This window comes from Stigmatopora nigra, chromosome 1 (genome assembly GCF_051989575.1).
Source record: "Stigmatopora nigra isolate UIUO_SnigA chromosome 1, RoL_Snig_1.1, whole genome shotgun sequence".
In the NCBI taxonomy this organism is placed as follows: Eukaryota; Metazoa; Chordata; class Actinopteri; order Syngnathiformes; family Syngnathidae; genus Stigmatopora; species Stigmatopora nigra.
Window position 1 is genome coordinate 8689762 of NC_135508.1, and position 24843 is coordinate 8714604.

The window sequence follows — 24843 nt, forward strand, 5'->3', positions numbered from 1 at the left end:
CACAACACATACTATACATATTGACCTGGGCTGGCAGTGACCCAAGTCATTTTATGATAACAACCAACTACTCTGCCTCTGATCTAGACATAGATACATAGGTTAGATATAGGTTTTTTTTCTTCTATTTTTGTTTATTTTTCAACAAGATCAACTGAAAACCAAGGAACATCACTTATACCAATACTTTTCGATCCACCAATCTATGTTGAACAAAAATATGATTTCATGCAATGTCCTCAATTTGAATTGCTCAATTTTCTCCGCATGCCAACAAACAATTTGAATGGTTCACAACACAAGACATCTTCATTCAATGTGTGATGAGTGATGAGGCTATTCATCTCATCTTGTTTCTGTTTGCCGCTTGTCCCTGGTGATAAGAGCGCAATTCTTCTTCTCGACAGCAACCGCTCTTGTTTGAAATGGCTAAAGAGTTTGTCTAACGCGGAAGGGAAGTCTGTGTCAGATTTAATAAAAGCGGGTGCTGTCTGGCTCGGAGCTCCTCCGAGATTTTCCAAATAAGTTTATAGATGGGCCTGTTTTTCAAAAGACTAAGCATCATATTAGGATTAAAGTGAATCAAAACACAGGCGAAGAAGAGTCTGGTTATATTTGGTCATTTCAAGATGAACGGAAATGAGTTGAATAATCACAACATAGCTTCCGGACATTACCACGCGAACATTCACTTCATGAAATGGGGTTGTTCCCGTATGTGAGTGGTTTCCCAGAGAGATTCGAAAGGCTTTTCCTCAAATATACTACACAGTACATTTCATGGCGTCTGGCATCTTCAGATAAAAGCTGCTTCAGCTCAAAGAAAAATCCCAAAATGCAAACTCAAGCAATGTTATTCATGCAATGCAGTACTTTGAGGAGCACAATGACCTCTGTATTAGAGAGACTAAAAAGCATCTGCACACAAGGCAGCTTCTTTATGTTTAGATTACATTAGCGATTCATTTGTTTTAAGGACAACAATGTCCAAACTCAAGATAGTGAATTCTGATTAACTTCTTTATTTTAAGTCACACTTTTTGCAAGGTAAAGACAGTAATTAATGACATAGTCTGTGCATTTTAATTAAGTAATTTGGCTAACTTTAAGTGTCTTGATGATATATTTCACTGTCAGAAATTTTTTATTAAAAATTTTCTTATGAGAGTTATTTATACTACTAAACAAGAGTAACCTACAGTATGACAATTTGCTGACGTTTCGCTTTCCCAAACTGGTTGCTTCATAGGAAAAGGTCATTCAAACAATTTACTTTACTACAGCACAAATTCCTTTACCAAGTTAAGTTATTCCACGTCTACAACTTTTGCTCCTATTCCTGAAAAGACCACCCAAAACCCATATGAGTAAATACTAGGTCAATGGGGGGAAAAAGCTCAAAGATGGAGACACTTTCTGCCTTGAGACAGATAAAGAGAAATGGTAGGAGCAATAAAAGAGAAAAGTTAGAGATGGAAGAAGAGCGGGGAACGAGCGAGTAACGATATAGAACAGAAAGCTGGACAGGAGAGAAATGGGGTGGGAGGGAGAGAGAAAACGAGAGGGCAGAGGATGTGCAATAAAGAAAGAGCATTAAAAAGAAAGGGCACAACCAGAAAAAAAAAATGAAAGAACGAGACTGCATCAGGGATAAAGAAGCTCTGTGTCCTTTATTCATCATATTTCCAGCGCTTGTAGTGATTAGTGGTATTGATGCTATGAATAGACTAAATTATTTTTATTGTAGATGTGAAAGTATGTGAAAAGTGGGTCAAATGATGGAACAGATTCAAAGTGCTCCATTCTGTGAGAATTGCTGTTGTTTGACTGATATATGGATCAAAGTCTACTAATTACCATGAATCTAGACTATAAGTACCGTTGTTGCCGTGACCGGACGTTTGGTCGACAGACATTTGGTCGACGGACATTGCGTCGAACGGACGTTTGGTCGCCGGATTCGCTCGCTCTCAAAATTACAATCATGAGAGAGAGCGAGAACTGTCCGTCGACCAAATGTCCATTCGACAAAACGTCCGGGGACCAAGTGTCCATCGGCCAAACGCCTGTCGACGAAACGTCCAGGTACCAACAAATTGTCTATAATACTCACGCCTACAATGCAGGTACATATTGAAATGTTGTGAGGTTCGGACATGTTTACTTTGCAAATTGCTACATCATGCCATTAGATGTTTATGACCAATTTATGAAAATGGGTACTTCGGTTTTCACGTCTTTAATAGTGGCAAAAACAAAAAATGGAAAGTCTCGTTGAAATGTTTGTCTGTGAATTATTTGTTGTTCGTCTACAACAGGGGTGGCCAACCCGCGGCTCGCGAGCCGCATGCGGCTCTTTGCCCGGTTTCATGCGGCTCTTACGTCCATATCAAAGTTTGTATTTGTGTTTTATTTTTATTTGCGTGTGCGCTTCGCTTGAGTTCAATACGGTATTTTCGTCCAATGCGCATGTGCTTGGGATGAAAATACCTCAAAGTTTCCCAGCAGGAGCAAGGTCATTTGAGTAAACGTTTTTAACAGAGTGGGAGAGCTCCCGTGAACCAGAAGCGACAATGAACGGCGTCGCGCACACAAAAAGTATCCCAAAGATCGAGCGTCGGCTGAAAAAGCCACACCCCCTGCGAGGCAGACCAAGGCGAGAGTGCTCAGCCGGGAGCAGCCAATAGGAGAGCGAGGTGTACACCCACGTGGTAATAAATGACAGCTCACAAGGAGCGAATGTTGCGCAAAAATAGGCTCTGATTTTATGACAGAAGTCCCACTAAGTAACATGCATAGTAAAAGAAAAACGCTATTGTAAATTATTATGTTTTTGTTTGTGGACTTGGTTGAACTGAGAGTTTGTCTGTGTGAGACAGCGCACACAATGTTCATTGTTGATAATGACTGGCCTGTGCTGTTAGTACTGTAGGAGTCAATTTATGTCATTACTATGCTGGTGTGTGACATTTACAATAAATCTGGCTGAGCAAAGGTATGTGTGTGATGTGGCTCTTTGCGGTAACACAGTAAAAAATGTGGCTCTTTGCGGTACCACAGTAAAAAATGTGGCTCTTGGTCTCTGACTGGTTGGCCACCCCTGGTCTACAATGTCCCACTTGGGAATCCATGTTTCTGTGACAACAGAAATTCATGTGGGAACTTAAATGCTTTTATCCCCTGTGGCAAAAAAAGACTATTTTTTATGTGTATAAATACTTCTACTTGCTGTGCTCAAAAAATATTTATAATACAATACTTTTTTACACATTGATTGTTTTCTTTCATTTAGAATTGTAGTTGCCCAGTGGGTTCTGACTTTCCTGGGTGAGGTTTGCACATTCACCCTGGGTTTGTGTGGCTTTCTCTAGGTATCCTGGTTTCCTCCCATATTGAAAATATTCATGCATGCTGATTAACCACTTCAAATTGTCCTTTTATATCTTTTACTTTTCTCATAGCATTGACACAGCCATGCTTCATTATGGATGCTGGACCTTATTGGTGTCACCCCAAAGAAATGGGTTTGCAACACCCCCAAGCCACTCCTGCCACTAAATACCAATCAGTGCCAATCCTGCTGACAGACAGGACATGCTTACAGCTGACATGGTGCAAGAAACAGCTATTGGCATCTTCCAAAACTGTTAGAACATTTATGTGTAGGAATCAATTCCATCAGACACAACAGAGCGGTTGTGCATGACTTTGTGATGATCTTGTGGCTAAAGTAATCAGCATTTCCCATTGCGTTTTAGGTAGAAAAATCTCCTTGTTTACTTCTGTGTTTCAGTGTCACAAAGGTAAAATATAGGAGTCAGTGGATGGAAGAGCACTAGTATTGATGTAGTACCAAATGAGAGTATGTAAATTTGCTCAAAGACATGCTAATAGTGATGTGCAGCTAACAAAACATTGATTTAGATGTTTAATTTCACACTTAATGGGTGACCGGATAGTACAAACACAAATATTTGGATTGAACCCATTAAAAAGTCTATTTTACAAATGCATTCCTGTGTTCTCTTTTTTATATGAATCCTGATTGGTTGAATTAGTTATTATTTTAGGGCAAAATTGGTGGTCCGCAAAGACTTGGGTATTCCATTTCATTTTCCCGAGCCCCACTTTAAAGATTCTCATCCCGTTTCTATTTCATTCATTGTATCCCAGTTTAAAATGTTCTTGTCGTAAACAATCATGAATAATCCAAGTAAGGTCAATGTTCTCTATCAATTTGCTTTAAAAGAAGCCTCTGGAGTGTCGTAGCTATTAACCAAGGGCAGAATGTCACATTCTTGCTTCTATGCATACTAATGACGAAAAGTAGATAACCTGTGAAAAGAAACCTGATGCGATAAGACACAGGTTTTATCTTCACCCCTTTTTTTGGAGTGATAAAATAGTATGGATATTTGAATACAGACTTTCCAATCAGAATTTAGTAATAATGTCATCTCTTTAATGGAAACATTTACTTGCAGTATATGCAAAGTAATCCACAGCTCTCAATTACTTTCTCATAAAAGATTATAACCTGGAAAGTATGTCGATGTAAGACAGCCGGAAGAATGTGGAATGTCCTAGTAAAATGTTCATGAATGAGCAAATCAAGCATCCTGGGTGTTTTACGTCTCTGTCAGTGTAAAGCAGACCACAGCCTTTTTAAAACAACTTTATGTGGCACAGTTGGCAGATTCAGCACAGAACATTTGGAACTGGACCAGTAGGGGAAAGGAGGATTTGCTGAGTTGTCCCAGATATTTTATGTCTTTTTATTTCCGGCTGATTGTGCAGCTAAGCCAATTTCTGTGCTGGGGCATTCCCACTCACAAAGTCAGGTTTTGAAGCTCGTGCCAGGAAAAAAATGCCTTAACAATTAGGTGTGGGTTAACAGGATCAGACTTTTACTTGGTTTTTAATTCAGACAATTAGCCACCCAGATTTCCTTTGTGCTGCTTATTGATTCATTTTTTTCACAGTTTTGACAGCCCTAATAAATATGTTTAGGACTTTTCATTTTCCAGAATTTTCTAACTTTATTCTAACTACCCTAATCACTCGGATTCAGCATGACAACTGTGACAGTAAAGTTCAGAGGCTGCATTTGCTCGTGCCTACACTTTTGCCATAGTGCGATTATCATTTTGGTGTGCCTCCTTCCTGCACTAAAGGATGTTGGTCAGTCAGATATTGATTTGGGCAACATTAGATGCAATCCAATAGCTATGTAATATCACGGCCACCATGTCGACAGATGACTATTTTGAGAACGCTGTGAGCGCGCATTAATAATTCATATCACCATATGCATTCCAATGAAATGTTGAATTAAATGTTACCTTCCAGAAATAGCAACCGCACATCACTTACTGTACTGAAATATTGAACTTCAAGGGGAAAAGAGGATCCACTACAGTGTTTGAGGTAGTTCATTCTGATTTATGTCTCTATAAGGTTGACCCGCGAATTAATTTTGCCTCTGGCCCAAAATCACCTTGGATTGAATTTATCATACCAGGATTTGGAGGTTTACTATTGAAGCTGATAACTTTTTATAAGAGAAAAAGACCCTCTAGTCTGTTAAAAAAGTGGCCCGTGAGCAAAAAAAACCTTTCCACCTCTCTGTTAACTTGATATGACACACAGTCACAGTCGCTGTAATCTAGAAAAGGCCCCTCAGCGAAAAAGACTCGAAGGATGTTGGTCCATTACGGCCGTTAAGTTTCTCTGCAGTAGATTCACTTTGTCGGTAAGGTGACCATCCCAGCTGTTTGTGACAAAGCTGAGGTTAGAAAACCTTTCTGTGGTGGATTGTATAAGTCAAACAAAGGTCTTTTGGGGGGGTCTTGGGAAGCCTGTTCCCCAAAAGAATGAAATAATCACCGTATTTTCACGACTATAAGGCGCACCCCCAATGGTTGACATTTTTTCCATATATAAGGCGCACTGTATTATAAGGCGCACTGTATTATAAAGGCGCACTGTCTATTTTGGAGAAAATTTAAGACTTAAGTGCGCCTTATAGTCGTGAAAATACGGTATTTGCTATTGACTTCCAGGTATGAAGCACTCACTACACAATCACTTCTAGAGCCAGCCATTGTTGATGTTTTTTTTTTTTTATATAAAATCTTGCAGCGGGGGGAGGAGCTATATGATGGAAGATGTTGTGAACTAAGATGGCATCTGCATAATTAACAGTATTGTTTCTGTGCAGGCGTTTGTTCTTTTAATATCCGACAGAGGTGGTTTTTCGTTTTTGGTTTTCTGTTTTTTCCATATATAAGGTGCACTGTCTATTTTGGAGAAAATTTAAGACCTTTAAGTGCGCCTTATAGTCGGGAAAATACGGTAAATAACTGTGGCCAATGTATTGTTCTAAATTTCTTGTCAAAATGTATCTTTTTGCGATAACCTTTCACTTGGATACCATGTGAACAATTTGTATGTATATCGATTTTTGTCCCTAAAGAATTAGTTTTGTCTTCTTAAAAATTGTGTTGTTTAAGGAAAGGGCAGTACGATATTGTTATAATCCTGGTATTTTACAGTTCCATTAGCCTACTATGATTGTTTTGGGAATGTGGGAGGAAACCAGAGTACCCAGAGAAAACTAATAAGAACAACAATAAGAGGAAGAGCCGAAGAAAACCATTAGTGTAGAACACAAGTTTACCTCTTCATGAGGACAGCAATCCCAAATAAATAACATGTAAACAGAATGAATTTTTTTTTCTCGTACTTCACTATGACTGCAAATTGATCAGCGGTAAAGTTGCCAGTGACTATTGAGGTAGCAGAAGAATGCAGTAGATCATCAACACTATGGCGGAGAAATAATTGAACTGGAACAGAAAGCTGAGAATAGCAGCAAAGTAGATAAAGAAAAATGAAATATTCATTGTAAACTAGCTTCTCTTTTGTTCACTGCTTCTCTTTTCGCACTCTGCCACTTGATCTTTGCTGCAGTTTTTCTTTTTGTTTTTTTTCTGTCTTTCTAAAAAAAACAAAAATTACATTAAGAGGACTTCCTCTTGATAGCCGGCAAACCACGGCATTCATTATTTATCATATTTGTCCCGCAGAGGTACTTACTTGGTTGGCCTGTGTGATACAACAAAAGTGGTGTTTTGATTCAGTTTTTTTCTCCTCATGTACTTTTTACTAATGTCGTCAATAACCTATATTTGCCATGGCTTCAGAGTCAAACCTGATAGAGAGGAAAGTCGTCAATTTCCTTGGAAAATATCTTCAAAAAATTAAAAAATACGTCCCACTTTAAATTGTCAAGAGGCAATTGTTTGATGAGGCAGTTGTTTTAATTTGAAGTCTTGCTGGGGGTGACTTATCTCAAAAGTTTTAAAGAAAGAGCTGTCTGTACCTTTGCATACCAGATCTATCAAAAGAGAACTTGCTAGAGTCTTCAGGTATCATGCTCAAAATTGCGAGCCGTTTTCTCCATTTGTCCTGAAACTCGCATTTTTGTCCACTTTGAGAAAACTTCTCATAGGAAATTGGTTCAAATGAGTCCCAATTGGAAGAAGGTAAACGAGACAGATGGACGACACTAAATTGCCAAGTTTATTTGGTTCTTTCTTTTATCAGAGCCATTTAATATGGATGGAGAAAAGTGTCATGAATTGATCATTCCAATATATGACCATTTCTCAGTGGATTTGCATACCAGTTTAGCACAGAAAAAAATATCTGGTCAAAGAAGAGAACAAGGCCTAATTTATAAATATAGATACTCTTTTATATATCATCGGGGGGCTGCCTGCCAAAAATCTGTATAAAGCACTCCTGACAAAACACACACTGAATAGAACGTCAAAGTTGGTTAAAATGACGATTATAGTAGTCTAGGTCAGTGTATCCCAACCTTTTTTGAGCCGAGGCAAACTTTTTGCATTGAAAAAAATCTCAAGGGACACCACCATCTGAAAATCTTTGTCGCCTATATTTATAATAGTTATTCTCATCGAAGTTTTATCAGCAGAAATCGCATCCAAAATTATTCCAAAATCTAATTTTTCACAATGACCTAATGTCACGGAAATTTGGCCTGTGGACCCTGAACAACTTCCGGTTTGATTGATGCAAATAACCAAGTAAAGTTATTGATCGCATCATTTTATGATTTTTCTCTAAATATTACTTAAATCTCCTAATATTCCGCAAAAAAAATTGTGCTCACACAGACTTTACGTCGGCAAAAGTTGATGCGCTAGAAACCAGACAACTTCCGTTTCGACTAAGAGAAAAATAAGCAACAAAATTACTGTTTCACAACTTGAATCAAATAATTGTATAATCTACAATTTAACGTCCATCATATTTTTTTATTTGAACCTTGTAATAGTTCCATTTTAATCTCCTAATATTCATATTAATTTTTCTCTCTCAATATCACATTGTATGACTTCTTACAATTTCCCACGGCACACCTGACCATTGCTCACGGCACACCAGTGTGCCGCGGCACAGTGGTTGGGAAACACTGGTCTAGGTATTGGTTAGACGACCTCAATTAAAATGAGTGTTTATACGTTATTTTCACGACTATAAGGCGCACCGCATTATAAGGCGCACCCTCAATGAATGACATTTTTTCCATATATAAGGCGCACTGTATTATAAAGCGCACTGTCTGTTTTGGAGAAAATTTAAGACTTTTAAGTGCGCCTTATAGTCGTGAAAATACGGTAATTAATTTTTTTGGCATATCAAATAAGAGGCTTGTTTGAAAGGCACTACTTAGCGACAGGGTGCCGCAACGCTTCCAATGTTGTCATATGTTCCGAAAAGCAGTTTAATACCTCTGACATCACGGCGTCCCTGTGACTACCGAAGCAAGCCGAGCCAAGCACAGCTGTGGCGAGCCAAATTGACCCCATGCAGTGGCGCGCAGATTTTTATTACACGTGGTAATCTGTTCCCATTGGCACTAGATAAATAACTCGCATGCAAAAAGGACTGTTTAAACACAGCTCGGTTCAGGCATGGAAGACTGCACATTGTTCAATTTTAATTTAGACCCAGAATGCCTCAGTAGGGAGCAACTTGGCTCAGGTGTTGGTGCATTGGCCTCTGAATTAAAAGGTTGCACATTGGATCCTATTCTCAGCTTTGAAAGGAAAGTGAAGCCACCATCGCAACAAATGACATCACCAAAAAGAAAATGGGACTTTTTGGTGTCAATAAAATTGAAAAATCCATACTTATCGGTCAAAATGTGTCATATGGCATTCGATCATCCAAACATTCTTTGTCTGTGTTCCAGATATTCCCTGTTTTGTAGGCTCTATCCCAAAAAGCCTTAGTATAGTCTAAACAGAATAGAATGTCTCTCAATGTATCTACTAATCTCCCTTGTCGTGTATTTTATGAATCACAGTTCACCTCTTTTCCCTAACATTCATTTTTGTGTGCCAAAACTTTTCATTTAGAGAAAATGTTTAACCCATAAATTGATTTTTTTAAATCAGACATCATTTTTTTAATGTTTTACTTTGTCAAAAATTCACAAAGAAACACCTTTTACTACAGCTTATTTTTCATCTTGTCACTATTATGTAAATGAGGATGAATTTACCTAAAGACGATCTGTACAAGTTAAAGCATTGAGTCTTATAATAATGATTATAAACAATTCTTTTTCTGAGAAGTTAAAATAATTACAACTTTACCCACTTTTTGTTCCTGTAGTGTAGATTTGGCCAACAGTGAAAGCAAGCATCTCTTTTTTTCCCATACAGCAAAATTCAATGTTAAGCCTTGTATAAGATTCACAGATGCTAAAAAGTAGTTTTGTAACAACAGCTGGCACTTGGATAAATGTAAACAGCACCAATCATTTCATTCCCAGACGAAGAAGCCGGCAAGTTGCGTGCCACCTGTGAAAGCCAAAGAGCCGGCTGTTCATTTCAATGATTAATGCAGTACACATTTGCGAGGAAAATTATACGGAATGACCTAGATGTCTGCGATAGCATTTCCATTTAAATCCCAAAAATATTAAACAATAAAATGAATACCGTTTCAAATAAATGTGATTTTTTTCTCTCCCCCAAATCATATGCATGTCACCGTGCATAATGGAAAACGTATTTACTCTAGACAACACATTAGGATTCTGCTCCACCTCATTGGGCATTCAGAGATGCACTCTTGCAGTCATTACAAGACAAACACTCCTTGGAAGAGTAGCAACAGGGACAAACTTTTTCCAATGACAAATAACCTCGGACTGATGAATAGCACGGCTTTCTGAAACTTTATTGTGTTGATAACAATCAGCATTCCCTTTGTTTAAAGTTTTATTTCAGTTTTGGGAGGAAAAAGTTAATTCAAAACTGGTGAATGATGCTTCTATGTGGTCAAATCTGGGTGGCTTGCAAAAATTGATCAATGGGGTTTCCTGGTGTGAATATGCCTGTACACAGGGATCACGAAGACAAAGCCCAGCTAGTTATCCTCATTATTGGAAATCACTTTTTATGTGCATTTAGTACTCTAAGAAGCCTCGGCACTTAAGCCATTGAGCCGCAAAGCAGCAATTTGCTGTGCGGCTGAGCTTTTCCAGTCAATGAAATCAAATTAAGTTATTTGACTAGAAGCTTCAATAATGATAATGATACATCAACAAACAATAATGGTGATTTTTAAGTGTTGTGCATTTTGGAATTTTGTTCTACAATGCAAATAACAAATAGGCCTATTCAGCCAAACACATTCTTCTCCTAATACAGGGGTGTCAGACTCGGGTTGGTTCGCAGGTCGCTTTAACGTCAACTCGGTTTTGTGTGGGCCGGACCATTTTATATATAATATTTAGATTTTTTTTTTATAAATGCATTAAAATAACTGGATTAAAAGCCCTGAATATTGAGTTTTTTATAGATCTAAAACCATGTTCATTTTAGCTTTTTTAATATATTTTTAGATTTTACAAAATGATTTTTGAACTAAAAACACAAAAAATACTATTGATTTAAAAGGGGGAAAATCAGGAAATTGAATATACATCTATACTCTTCATTTGAATTTTATCCTAAAACAGAAAGTCGGCACTCATGATTTACTTTGCCGGGCCGCACAAAATGATGCGACGGGCCAGATTTTGCCCCCGGGCCACCACTTTGACAACACTGTCCTAGTATCTCAGTGAAAAATTGAATGTACATGAACTACTAACGAGCAATAGAAAATTCCACATCTGACACTGTCTCTGCTTGTGAATATAAGAAGTGTCAGATAAGCAGCCTGGCTCGCTCCCTACATGAGTGCTAGTTTCTCTTCATACACTGAAAATGACCCCTCAAAGCCTATCAATTAGCATTACATGCCGACATGTTGTTGCGGCCTAGAAACGCAGCCAGAAAAAAGACGTAGCCTTTATTCTTTATTGAAACAAGTGGGAACCGTGCCCTGAAAAGTGATCATACATCCATTTTATTTTGTCATGGAGCCCTTTGAATTCAGTCTTGCTTTGCTCTGTGTCCCCACTAAAGTTTAAAATAAAGAAACAAATCAATATTTAATTTGCTGATTACGGTATCTCAACATGTAGCTAAATTTTTCCTTTTTTTTCCTTTTTTTTACTGCTTGGCTCATTTAAATGAGCACCCAATTTCTTCCCCTTAAATTGACAACTGCACTAAGAAGAAAGGCATTTTTAAACAATACAAAAGTACTTTTACGTCCCCAAAAAGTATTATTATTGATAATCAGTGGGTCCCTCAAAAAACACATGAAAACCATAATTCTTAGCAATTATTATTATCTTCTGGTACTATTTTAAACACAGCTGTCAATGTCTGGAGTGTTGAGCTTTAACAGATGATTTGAATTTTAATAAATGAAATTGCTTTAACTGTTAACTGAAAAAAAACTAACTGTGGTTGGGTATTTTTTAAGCAAAGTCTTGTGTAAACACAATTTATATAATATACTGCTTTTTTTCTCTTCATGCTCTGGTTTTGTTGCGCTGAAATACTCCTCGGAAAAGATGTCCTTGCAGTGACATCTTTTGCCTCCACCAACTAACACTGCCGCGGGCAACCTGTCCTATCCCGACCTTTCCATTTACCGTAGATTCATTCCATGCTTTCATGGACCTTTGAACCTTTAGACATTAGATACAACTTCAGCCTTCTTCTCTCCTATCATAATTTCAACAAGCGAAATAAATGTTGAAAAGGTGTTATGTGTTATCCCCTTATTAATTTGACTAGCCACAGAAAAATGTTAAATTTTAACAGAGTCAGAAGTGGCCACTTGGCATCAACGTTATTTTAAAGTTTTAAACCATTAACCAGCCGTGAATAAACTAAAGGACTCCATCCTTCTGCCCAGTTTTTAACAGCCCACAACAGAGGATGAAAGCATCATTAACTATGTCCTTGCAAGAAGCTTAAATCAGCCTTTCTTCCACTGCACTTCTCATCTTTAACACTAGATGGAACTAGTCGCAAACTAGTCACTTAAACAGTGCCTCTATTGTAGCTCAGAGGTTGAATTCTGACAGTATATTGAACAATTGTAGAAAACTGTAGAATTTAATTATATTATTTTGCATGACTAAATTCTCTTTGTTCTCCAAGGTTTGTCTCAGTCGTGTAAATATAAGTATATGTCATTTGGAATATCCTTAAATCGTTTAATGATTCTGTTTCTTGTAGTTCTTAATTCATGTACAGTTGAAGACAGCAAATCAATTTCAACTTGGAAAGCTGGCATTGAGTCATCATGTCATTGATATTGATAAATGTCCAATCCTAATTAAGATTGAAAATTCATTTTAAAAACTCGTTAGTTGGATAAATACAAGTGGAAAGATTTTAAGTTGGTCCTTGTGTCTTCTGAATTTTCTGAAAGCAGTCCCTAGGGAGAAAAAAATTGGACACTCTTACATTATCCCATAAAACCATGAAATACTGCAGAATATCATACCCAATTCATCTAATAAATCCAGACTGCACACTGTACCTTTTGGTTTTCATGCCAAGAAAGGCACAAAGAAAGATGAAATAGAGTTGGAAATGACAACAGAAGGGTTGAGTGAAGCAGAATCCTGGAAAAAAAAGTACAAGACACGTCTTTCATGTCAGCCCAAATGGAACTGCATGAAGAGCCATCAATGGCTTTCCACTGCACGGCGGGAATCCACATTTCACTTAATGGCATACGGTCTCCAAAAGTTGGTTAGTCAAAATAATAATGATTAAGAAAAATTATTCTAAGTCTGCCTGTATTTCCTCAGCCATCACTCATTTAAAATGGCTTCCAGCTATCATAAACAGAGATGAGATGTCAACAGGAAACAATTTATACTCATATATTGTTATGAGACTCAATCTCTCGACACTCCCTACCCTCTTCTGTTTGCAAATGATGAGCGTGTTCTCATTCTATCTGTTGTCTAAGTGAGTACCACAGCCTTTATATTCCTTATTTCATAATTCATGGCCTTATTTTTTGGCTTTATCAAGATTGGAATCCCATCAAAGTGAAAATAGGTCTGCCGGGTTTGAATTGTGTTTCCTTCTAAAACCTAGTTTACATTGATGCTGTCCTATTTTGGAAAAAGTAAGGATTAGCTTTATTGGAGAAATATAGACACAATACACGGATTTTGAAAGGGGGGGTTGTAGACTTTTCTATGGCCACAGAACTCCCCTAACTAACTGAAGCATTTATTGACTCTGCAGAGGACTTCAACCTGCAGAGGTTGACTAAATGCATGTCTTAAAGTTGCCAAACCATATTTGGCCATCACACCCTCTTTAGCCCACAACTGCATGACACTAACTCACTTGGAGATTGCTCACAGCAAACGAACCTTCTCGCCTAATTGAGCATAAGCACCTCAAACTAGAACAACTATGGGCAAACTACGGCCCACGGGCCCCATACGGCCCCCTAGACTTTTTAATCTGGCCCACCGATGTTGTCCAAATAGTTTTTTTTTCCCCAAGATGGCGCCGTCACGCGGAAGCCAGTGGCAGTAGCTCGGTCCACTCTTATGTTTTTTTTTGTGTTTTACAGCCCCTCTATTTTTTTTTTAAATTACATTTGAATATTTCTTAATACATTCCTTTTTACTTTACTTTGTACTTTTGACTTTTATGATGAGTGATGAGTATGTTAATACTTTAGTCCTTTTTTTCTGTTTATGATTCATATGTACTGTTAACGGATGCACTTTTTTATATGTATCGTATCTTGTGCTGACCCGGCCCATCTGTCAAATTTTTAAAGTCAATGTGGCCCCCTGGCCCAAAAGTTTGTCCACCCCTGAACTGGAATCCTCCGAACAGAGCAATATTCCAGGGAGTGTGTAATTCGGTAAAGGAACGCCAGTGGTGTTAGATAAGGACGTCTTCCCTTGCCTCTCTGCTCTAAATACTGCGTTTTCCTCCACTCTTCCATACATGCATAATGCACATCATTTGTCATGCACATGGAAATGCTGAAATACGTATATGGTGACCCAGTGGAACATGCTCACTAGGGCCATTCTGATCAATTATGCATCACGCATTTTATTACAGTTTAGTGTACGAAGTGCCGCAGCCGCCGTCCACTCAGCTCATTCGTTAAAGGTTAAACCATGGATGTAATCAATTCAAACTTAACGCCAATAATTTTGTGGTCCGTTTAAATTAGGGTTGGTCAGCAGAAAGTTGCTGAAGGGAAGAAGTGAATGACATTGCAATGATGGGAGAAGTAATGACAAATGTGTCTTCCACCAGCATGTTCTACCCAGCAATGGATCCTTTACTTCCCGAAGGACATCTTTGTTTTCTTATACAAAGCTATAAATATCTGTTTGATGAGTGTGTAAACACCTGGATGACATTATGCCTGCTGAGAAATATAAATGCCCAAGCATTCAAATGCAATGCGTCGGATGAATGGTGTTAATTTGTATAATCTGCTCATCATTTTTCGAAGATCAATGTAAAGCGACACAGGAGGAAGATAAGTCAGAGAAACAATTTGAAAGGATATCCAGATAAAATGGCCTAAAAAACAATACCCTTTTTATCATTGTGCAAAAATTAGATTTCCGACTTGAATCTATTTTTAACTTCCCTAATTGAATAGACAGACATCAGATTTGTCATTTATAATGAACGAACCAATCAAACTGTTAAACCAGGGGTCAGGAACCTTTTTGATGAAGAGAGCCATAAACTATTCATATTTTCAAACCTTATTGCTTGAGAGCCATACTCAGAATTTAAAAGTAAAAATACATGAAAATGTGAGCATTTATTATTCATTTCACCATTTTGAAAGTAAAAAAAAGTCTGAATTCTTTTGGGAACAGTATTTCACTGTTGCTAATAAATGAATATCAATGAGAGTATGCATGCAAACCCATCAAAATAGCCACATATGGCTCCCAAGCCATAGGTTCCCTACTCCTGTGTTAAACACTTTTCTAAAGTAGCACTTCATTAACACCAACTTGTCCATGCGAGAATTTCATATCAGATTCAAACTACATAAAACGAAGAAACAATTAAATTTTGACAAATAATATTCACTGAACATGTCATTGCTCTAAAGAACAACGTTGGGTGAAATGGCCCAGAAGAAATGTGTTTGGGAACTGTGTTGACAAGAGCCATCTTCTTTGCTGTCACTGCGGCTCCTTGACAACACTTGGGCTTGCATTTGCATGCAGAGTAAAAGAAGGAGGACAAGGAAGCTGACCCCAGCATGCTTCTATCCATACACGCATCATCACACTAATCAGCATGTGCTTAGAGTTCTCACCATGGGTTGGATCAATAGTTCAGAATCATTATTATACCGTGCAGTAAATCCCTATGGTACAAGATATACAGCAACACACCTGGATAAAAGAAAAGTAATGGTGTCAGCAAAGTATGTACCACGCCTCCTGCATATAGTCAGCTAAGATAGCCTCCAGCATACTTGTGAACATAAGCGATATGGATGTGAATAAAAAGTCATGTTTTTTAAAGAATCATAATTTTCTATGTTGGGCATGCTTCTTTTTCAAAAATGTTTCCTTCTTAGAAAGGTCAACTGCATTCATTCATATTGTTTCTTATTTCTTTTGCTAAGGGAGTGAAATGGAGCAGCAAATAAAGTGCAGCTATTTACATCTCATTACTCTGCCAACTATCCTTGTTCATCACAATTTCTTAGCCCAAATGCAGTGTGTGCGACTAATCTTTTGAGTGTTTGGCTGTACTAGTTCTCAGCAAGGATACGATGTGAGCGGTAACAAGCTTCCACCAACCCCCCTTCTACCATCTTACTCCCTCCCATCCTCCACCTCTCATATGTGCCATGGTGAGTCAAATAATTAGCTGTAAAACAGACAGTGATGCATGGGCTTCAGGGGCAGGAGCAAAAGGCACTCGATCCAGTAAAAGAGACACTAGCAGGTGTAATACTGATAAAGTGAGTATATAGTACTGTGGGAGTATAGCTATAAAGGGAATCCTGGGGATCTGGACCACTGTAGAGTGCTGTCACCATAGTAACGCCCCCATTTGGTTGTAACCGCTCCCTAATCGAAATTACAGATATACTATATCACCTTCACTCCCTGTTTTTTTACAGATATTAAAAAGGACGATGAGCAAAAGAGGGATTCATCTGCACATTGGTCAAATTAAACGGCATGACAACGCATCTCCATGTCGTACATGTGTTATGGCGTTTGATATATTATGATGGATGCACTTAAGCTTGCAAAGGAAAATTGTAGTAAATCAGCAAGAACAATCCTCACTTTAACCCCTCGTAGGGTGCTCGTTTAACTAATTGAGAGGTATTGACAGCCAGACTTCCATTCCATTTTGGGAGAGGCAAACAATGCATGATTTATATCAGACTTCCCATTCAAAATGGGTTGGATATCATGCACCAATAATACTTAAACATGATCCCAGCCACTCTGCTAAGTGAATTAGCCTTCTTATAAGGTGAGTGAATAATTTTTGTAATTATAAAAGAGTATTTATAGGGGGAAATATATATACATGCACACTGACAAAAGAAGAACATGCTCCAGGGTTTAGTTATACTTTTAATTATTAAAAATACTCGCTTGCCCTCTAAAGAAAAGGCACGAAGAAAATGGACCCATGATAACTAAATAATACAAAAAGCAGAGATTATGTCATTCTATTGTTTAAAAATACTTCAAATATATTTTTTAAAACACCCAGATGACCTGCAACTGGCCTATATATATTTGCTTCTCGCATGTCGCCCTCATGTGGACAAGCATATCACTGCATTTGAATGTAATGATCTTTTCCTTATATTAGTCAGTTTGTTCAAGTTTTATTTTTGCAGCAGTAAAGCGACTGTGTGTTATTTGGACACAAAAGAAGCCACTACACTTAATATGTTATTTGATCCTTCAAAATGAAAGCGGAGCAAATCGAGGACAGGCAATGACGAAAGCAAGACGCGACTGTGTCATTTAACATTTAGGAAAGTGAGTGGAAACATTTATCAGTTTACATGTGGTGACGTAAGAATTTTTCAATTTAGTTGTTTATTGCAAATGCAAAGTGGGATATAAAAGTGTTGGATGCATTTAATAAAGGTTTGTAACAACATATCTACGTAAGCAATATGCGACGGAAATCCGGACCGGAGGGGGCGTGTCGTAGTGTGTGTTTAAATCGAAAATAAGTTTCGCGGGTTCAAGCGTGGCGATCGGTACGGTGGTGTTTTGGAGGAATCGAAGTCGTTTACCTTTCGCTTTTAGCAGAACATAATTTTCTGAAGGCTATAGACGATCCAACAAACGACAGCTACTTGCTTCGTTTTTTCTTCTTTTTTAAAAGATGTCCAATGGCAAGATCATCGCCAACACTCCACTGGCCGTGGACTTCTGGCATGTTCGTAAATGTCCAGAGAGCAGACTCTTTTTCCTGTCGCATATGCACAGCGACCATACGGTCGGCCTGACTTCTACATGGGCGAATGGACCCATTTATTGCTCCCCTGTGACAGCATCTCTACTCAATAAGAAGTTGCAAGTAAGAGAACTTTCTCGTGGGCGGCCTGGTGGTGCGAGTAGTTAGTGCGTCGGCCTCAAAACTCTGGGTTCAAATCTAGCTCACGTCCACCTGTGTAGAGTTTGCATGTTCTCCCCGGGCCTGCATGGGTTGCTTCCCACATTAAAAAAAAAACATCCATGGTAGACTGATTGGGCACTCTAAATTACTCCGAGTGTGCATGGTTGTTCGTCTCATCGTGGCCTGCGCCAGCTGGGATTGACTCCTGCACCCCTTGTGACCCTAATGAGGATAAAGTGGTTCAGAAAATTAAATAACTTTCTTGTATCATGCACTTTTTGCATCACAAAAATACTCAAAGTCATGTAGATATTGTCTAGACACTGTTCCTAGGCTATCATATTGTAATTATTATTATTTTAAAACCTCTTTGTGTAGGTTAAAGAAAAATGGATCCATCCGTTGGAAGTGGGGGATTCATACCTCCTGCCCCTGGATGACATTGGCAAAGAAAACCTGACTGTCACCTTGTTTGACGCAAACCACTGTCCAGGCGCTGTCATGTTCCTTTTCCAAGGCTACTTTGGCACCATACTTTACACTGGTGAGTGTATGTGTGCTAATCTGGAAACCGATCTTTGTCACTGATTCCCATCTTCTGAAATGAGGTGATTGGTCTCCGTTTTTAGTGAACTGCAGAAATATCATGCAGAAATTGAAAGTGTGTGTGAGAAAAACAGAATTACTAGAGCCATATTTTAATATTGGTTCAGCTTCAGAACAGACTGGATTAGTACATCTTTAATTACTGGCTGCTTTCAAATGTTAGGTGACTTCAGATATTCCCCGTCTCTGCTGCATGAACTCTGCCTGGCAACCAAAGCGAATATCGATGTCCTGTACTTGGATAACACCAATTGTGACCCCAACCGCAGCATCCCACCAAGAGAAGATGCCACTAAACAAATTAAGGACATCATCCATGAACACCCAGACCATAATGTTGTCCTAGGTAACTCAGTCCATGGCATTTTTTTTATGTAACTACACCCTCCAAAAACACCTTGTTCATTTAGATGTTGCAAATGATAGTTAATGATGCAATGTAATCTTGTGGTAATATTATAACTGCATGACAACTCAATAGAATATATGTTTTAGCCCTAAGGTGACAGTTTATTGCTTTCTTACACTACCTTACAGGTCTCTACAGCCTTGGCAAAGAGTCTCTCCTGGTACAGCTGGCCATGGACTTTCAAACTTGGATCGAGGTAAGCGTGGACAGAATGGAGACCCTCAGATTGCTGGAGTTGCCTGACGTGTTTACCACGGAACCAGGCGCCGGTCGTGTCCGCGTTGTCGAGCAAAGAGAGATCACCTATTGTGCTCTTCGTCGGTGGAATAACGAACAACCCACGTTAGCCATTTTTCCCACCAGCAGGCCCATTCAAATCTCTCATCCCAAACTGCACGTGGTGCCCTACTCGGACCACTCATCCTATCAGGATCTTGTAGACTTTGTTTCTGGACTCAAGCCTTCCTCCTTGGTGCCCATTGTTGGCAATAACATTCCAGAAAGCCTATTCAAATTGATACCTTACAAAAAGCACAAATTCCATGTGCCTCAGTCAGTGCAACAGTACATGAGGCGGCAACCAGAAAACTGGCAAAAATCTTCAGCCTACATACTGTGTCAAAATTCCAGACCGCACGTGCCTAAAGGAGTGATTTTTGACTCTCCAGGGAAGTCAACCAAGAACCCCAAGACCTCTTTTAATCAAGATTCCACAACTGAGGAGGAGGAGAATATGGAAACGGACAGTGTTGATAGCGTTCTGGCCAACACGGGGAAAAATAGCCACCAAGACTCTTTGGAGAAAAGTAGGGTCAACTTTGCACGCAAGGTCAAGGAAAAAATGTTGAAGGAGCGCGCCACGCTATTTAGTCAACAGAGCCAGAGCAATTTTGCGCCGCTGGAGATACTGAAGTTCAGCAGCGCATCCCTAATGCCGAGCCGGCTTACCACTAAGAAGGCAATGATAAGCTCATCCAGCGAGATTTCCGCTTGTTCAATGTCTGATGACATTGATTTCAGCGTGTCTGACAGCCACAGTTTAATCCTTCGCAGTTTAAACAGTGATTCCTCTGCTTTGTCAGATTCATTGCGGTTTTCCGAAGCTGAATTAAACCGGGTGGAAAATGACGTATTTAATGAGCTGGTTTTCCCAGAGGAAGAGTTAAAGCCATACTGTCTCCTAAATGAAGATGCCCTTCGCCTAGTTCGCCTTTGTCCTGCACGCAAGGGACACTTGCGATGAGTTTGTTACGATCATTTGGATTCAAATACTACCAATTGAAAATTTTAGACAAGTTTAAAAATGTTTGTACCTACACTGAAATGGAAAATAATGTCACCTGGCACTGAGTGAACTAATAATCAATACTATAGGACTGAAAATTGTCCGATCAACATCAAGATTGTTTTTTTTTTTTCGTAAAGAGGCAGCCTAATGTACATGACAGATAAAAAAAAATATTTTCTCACATGGTGTTCTCAATATTTACAGATACTTTTTGAGGAGTCTGATAGCATTAGGGAATTCTTTTACTCCCAAAGAGACATTTGGCATGTCTCGGTGTGAGTTTTGAGCAGAATTGTTGTTTTTTGTGTGTGAATATCTCAACTTTATCCAGTTAGCACACACATGAGCTTTTCATGCTTTTTGTCTCTCAATGACGATGATTGAGACCCAGTTATTGGCTATGTTGAAAATGTGAAAAATCCACAATCATTACTGAAATAACCTGTACATTGACAACTCACAATGACAATGCACTGAGGTGTTTAACGGCTCTTGTTCATGAGTGATGGGAGAAATGGAGCGGGTGTTTGACGGCCACGGTGAAAAAGAACTAAAGCCAAAACATGAATCTCCGGTTTCCACAAACATGCATAGTAGGCTGATTGAATATTCTAAATTGCCCCTAGCTATGAATGGTTGTCAGTCACATCCTGCCCTGCGATTGGTTGGCCACCTACTTAGGGTTTCGCCCGGAACCTGTCCGAAGTCAGCCGGGAGAGGCTACTGCACCCTCCTCGACACTTGTGACGGTAAGCGGTTCACAAAATGAAATTGGCAAGTTAAAGCAAAAAAAAAAAAGTGTAACTGTTCTTCGTGCATCGTGGCTGTGCTGCCGTTGGGTAGCAGTATTGTGCAAGTAATGCAAAGCAACACGGTACTCTCAGCTTTTTATTGAAACTGAACACAAAATAACTTAAATATTCTGCCATGTGCTCGTTGAAGAAAATATACATCTGCTACCATATTTTAAATTTTAACAAAAAGTCCATTAGGATACAATTTTACTACAGAAATCATGCTTTTTGTTTTTACATTAATTTGAGTTTAAAGTTCAAGATACATTTTAAAGAAACATTTTTATAGTATAAGTAGTGGTTTTAATGATTGTTTTAAAAGGTTCCAGTTGGTACAGCTCATTCCAACAACGTTATTATCAGAAGAGAACAGCTGTTCTAAAAATGTACATTTTCCACTCAAAGCAATAACATAAACGGATAAGGAAGGCAGCGGAAGGAAATCATAGGTAATTTCACTAAAAGCTGATAAACACATCGTTCCACTTTGTACTTTGCCTTGCAAAATATGCGGCAGGTATCCAAATATTGAGCATTTTAGTCCTGAGCTATTTTCTGTGCAGCATTTATTTGGGTCAGCTAGACCCATAACATTACAGGAGAACTTTGAGTGCTATCAGCACCATGGACAGCTCCCGACGGACTCCCTGAACTATGAAGTGATTCATCTCTCGCTCACATTAGATGTTGAGCCTTGAGAATAAATCAGATGGCTGTGCAGGAAAGTCCGTAACCTTGTGCACTTCAGTCAGTCGAGCAAGAGTTTAAACCGGAGGCGATACCAAAAAGCGGCAGATTGCTTTTTTAAGTCAAAGCTCTGAGAAAGTGCATCACTTCTCCTTTCATTTCCAACTGAGCTGGTGACAGGGTCGACAGCCGTGTGGGCGATGAGCACCAGCTGAGGGCTCGCTACGGCTGATAGCAGAGGTCTTGTCTTTTGGCGTCGGCATTAGAAGAAAATCCACTTGCCGCTCCTTGCCGCACCCACACGGCAGCTTTGGCTCTTATCGGGTCTGCTCACAGTGCTCAGCTGGGTTTGCTTGCCATTCACTATGTCTTGTGGAGAATAAATGATTCAATTGAAGAAGGGAACATTTTCAGATGAAGCCAGAGTACTTCAGAAAAAAAGTATCTGAATTAAGGTGGAGGAACCTTTTCTCACAAAAGGGCCAAAACACATTTCTGAACCAATTCAGTCCGTTTAAGTACAGAACAGTTCCGGTAATTCAAGCATTAAATCCGGTGTATGTATTTTAATTGTATTGTTTGACTACACAGTTTCTGATATTGGATTGGATAACTTTTTTCATCTCGTATTTGGGAAATTTCATTGTGACAGTAGCAAGAGGGTGAGAATCAGATACGGGAAAGGCAGAGTAGAATCCCTCAACTCCCTTTCTGTCCTGGTAAGCACCGACAGCTCTTCCATGATTAAATTATATATAAAGCATTGTGGTGATGTTTGAAGAATACACAAATATTGTATTCATGAAATATCTGCCATTTTTGATTAGTACTTGAAAATAAAACAAGTTAACAATTTAGTATATGAACCAGGAGTATAGTGTGATGTCAGAATGTGTTCTTTACCCAAAGGACATGCCGATGATTTATCTGCCTTGTACAATTGGTCCACCCCATCCGCAATGAAAGACATCATAGTCGTCTCACTGCAGTTGTAACACAATTTCAGAAAAAGGAACAAGGTGTACTTTACCTTTGTACCAAATCAACACTGATCAATTATCTAATTATCAACCACCAGACATTGAATTCGCACAGTAAAACTGGAGGCTAACTTTTGAATCCACGTACTTAAATTCTTAAATAAGAAACAAAGAATTGATGACCCGCTAATCGCAGGACCCATTTAGACAAGCAATCGTTCACGCTTACACTCACCTATACAGAAAATGTTGAGAAGTCTATCAGCCTCCCATGCAAAATGGAGTGCCTGGAGAAAACCCACGCAGGGTGGTAAACACGCAAGCTCTACACAGGAAGGTCCGAACCTGAGATTGAATACTCGATCTCAGAAAAGTGAGGCGGGTGTGCGAACCAGTCAGGCACCGTGCCGCCCAACATTAAAACAATGTCGGACAGCGGACAACGAGATTAGACTTTTTTCCAATTTAGTGTATTAGCTGTGATTTCATGGAAAGTGTGAATGTCTGGGTGACCTTAAAACGTTTAAGTGTTGGTGTGAAAAAAAATGCAAATGTGCCATCATCGTGTCAAAAAAAGATATGCAAAAAGATACTATTAATCATTCTTTCTTTGTTGCCTTAATGGGTTGCAGCTCTTTTGGCTTAAACTCCAGCTGCTAGGAGATGACACACACTTGAGAGCTTCCCTTCAGGGGTGCCCACCTTCCCTTCACTGCTCTGTCTCACTGTACTCTTCATGCTCCCCTTCACAGCCTATCTGACCGCTTCTAATCATGTTTATTCCAGCCTCTGAGCGTAAGCAACCTCCTCCCTATGCTCTTCTTCACTTTCAATGTACTCACCCACCATTAGTCAATGATGTTCTCTTACCCACTGGATTCCTTTGTATGCATCTTATTTTATTTTTATTTTTTAAAATCCCAATTTCTTATTTAGCGTATCCCCCAACAAGATTCGTAAATCTTCATAGGTGTGACTATGAATGCTTAATCTGTGGTACTAATCTGTCGGTTGCCTTTGAACTGATTTTGTCTCGTGACCATTGTTGTACTTGCTCAAATTCCTCTTTGATTTACCTTTAAATTGTACATAGATTTAAATATAACTAGTTGTTTTTTTCAGCCTTATAATCCAATGAGAACCAGTCCATTCTTAGTCTTCATTTTGATGGGCGTTGAATATAAATTATCCCATGTATACTGAATTATGAGTAAAGATATTCTCGTTATTATAGGAAACCACCATTTACCTTGCCTACCCTCAACCGTACAGTTTTGTATTAGTGGACTGGCTAAAACTTTACAAAAGTATCGCATTGCATTTTTGTGAATTAGCCTCTAGCAATGTTGGTTATCTTCTCCCCTACATATTTATTTGTGTCAGGTAAAAATCACTAAAATATCTCTGACATTTTCAATTTGAATATTGCTTTTGTCCCCTGATTGGAAAGGCTTTTATGGGGCACGGGGCCATTCCAGCTCACAGCTAACAACGATAAATACGACCGGTTTGCTACTCTGATTCTTCTCTATTATGACTCGACATCGTTGAATGCCACTAGACATGCCATTTTGCTCTTGCTCTTATTAGAATGTAAACATGAGCAGGTAAACAAAGCCACTGCACCTTTGTGTTTCTCTACATTGAGTGCGACAGCCAGCAATTAAGAAGATTCATCACTATTATATTTCCAGAGCGGCCGCTTATCCCGGCCGACACGCAATCTCATATGTGCCCTAATGGGAAACCTCCCACCGCAGCCCACGGAGCTCTGCAAAACACTCTCGTTCTTTTAATCGCATTCTTTATCAGCAGCCTAACGATGATTCATAGCCACTGTAAGAGTGAGGCTGGGCTTTCTTGGCCCTGAGGTGAGAGCAGAAGCTTACAAAAGAAGCATACTTGGGGATGACGTTAATTTGAAAAGTATGAACCTTACGAAAAGCCTACTTTGCACTAAGTGAGCCTATCCTTGTCTTGAAGAAACGTGGTT

General features: G+C 39.0%; 1 protein-coding gene across 1 annotated transcript; it reads left to right on the plus strand.

Annotated features, from left to right (window-relative positions):
* The first annotated feature begins 17676 nt into the window (after positions 1–17676).
* Positions 17677–20875, plus strand: dclre1b (DNA cross-link repair 1B). Its single transcript, XM_077721192.1, has 4 exons — positions 17677–18047; positions 18465–18630; positions 18856–19038; positions 19230–20875. The coding sequence occupies exons 1-4, from the start codon at positions 17853–17855 to the stop codon at positions 20342–20344; spliced, it is 1659 nt and encodes a 552-aa protein (XP_077577318.1). The 5' UTR covers positions 17677–17852; the 3' UTR covers positions 20345–20875.
* The last annotated feature ends 3968 nt before the right edge of the window (positions 20876–24843 follow it).

Bases quoted from the DNA above. Each gene is read 5' to 3' on its own strand.
- dclre1b (XM_077721192.1), top strand. From the start codon at position 17,853: ATGTCCAATGGCAAGATCATCGCCAACACTCCACTGGCCGTGGACTTC. The intron at 18,048-18,464 runs GTAAGAGAACTT...CTCTTTGTGTAG, and splicing joins TACTCAATAAGAAGTTGCAA to GTTAAAGAAAAATGGATCCA. The intron at 18,631-18,855 runs GTGAGTGTATGT...TTCAAATGTTAG, and splicing joins TGGCACCATACTTTACACTG to GTGACTTCAGATATTCCCCG.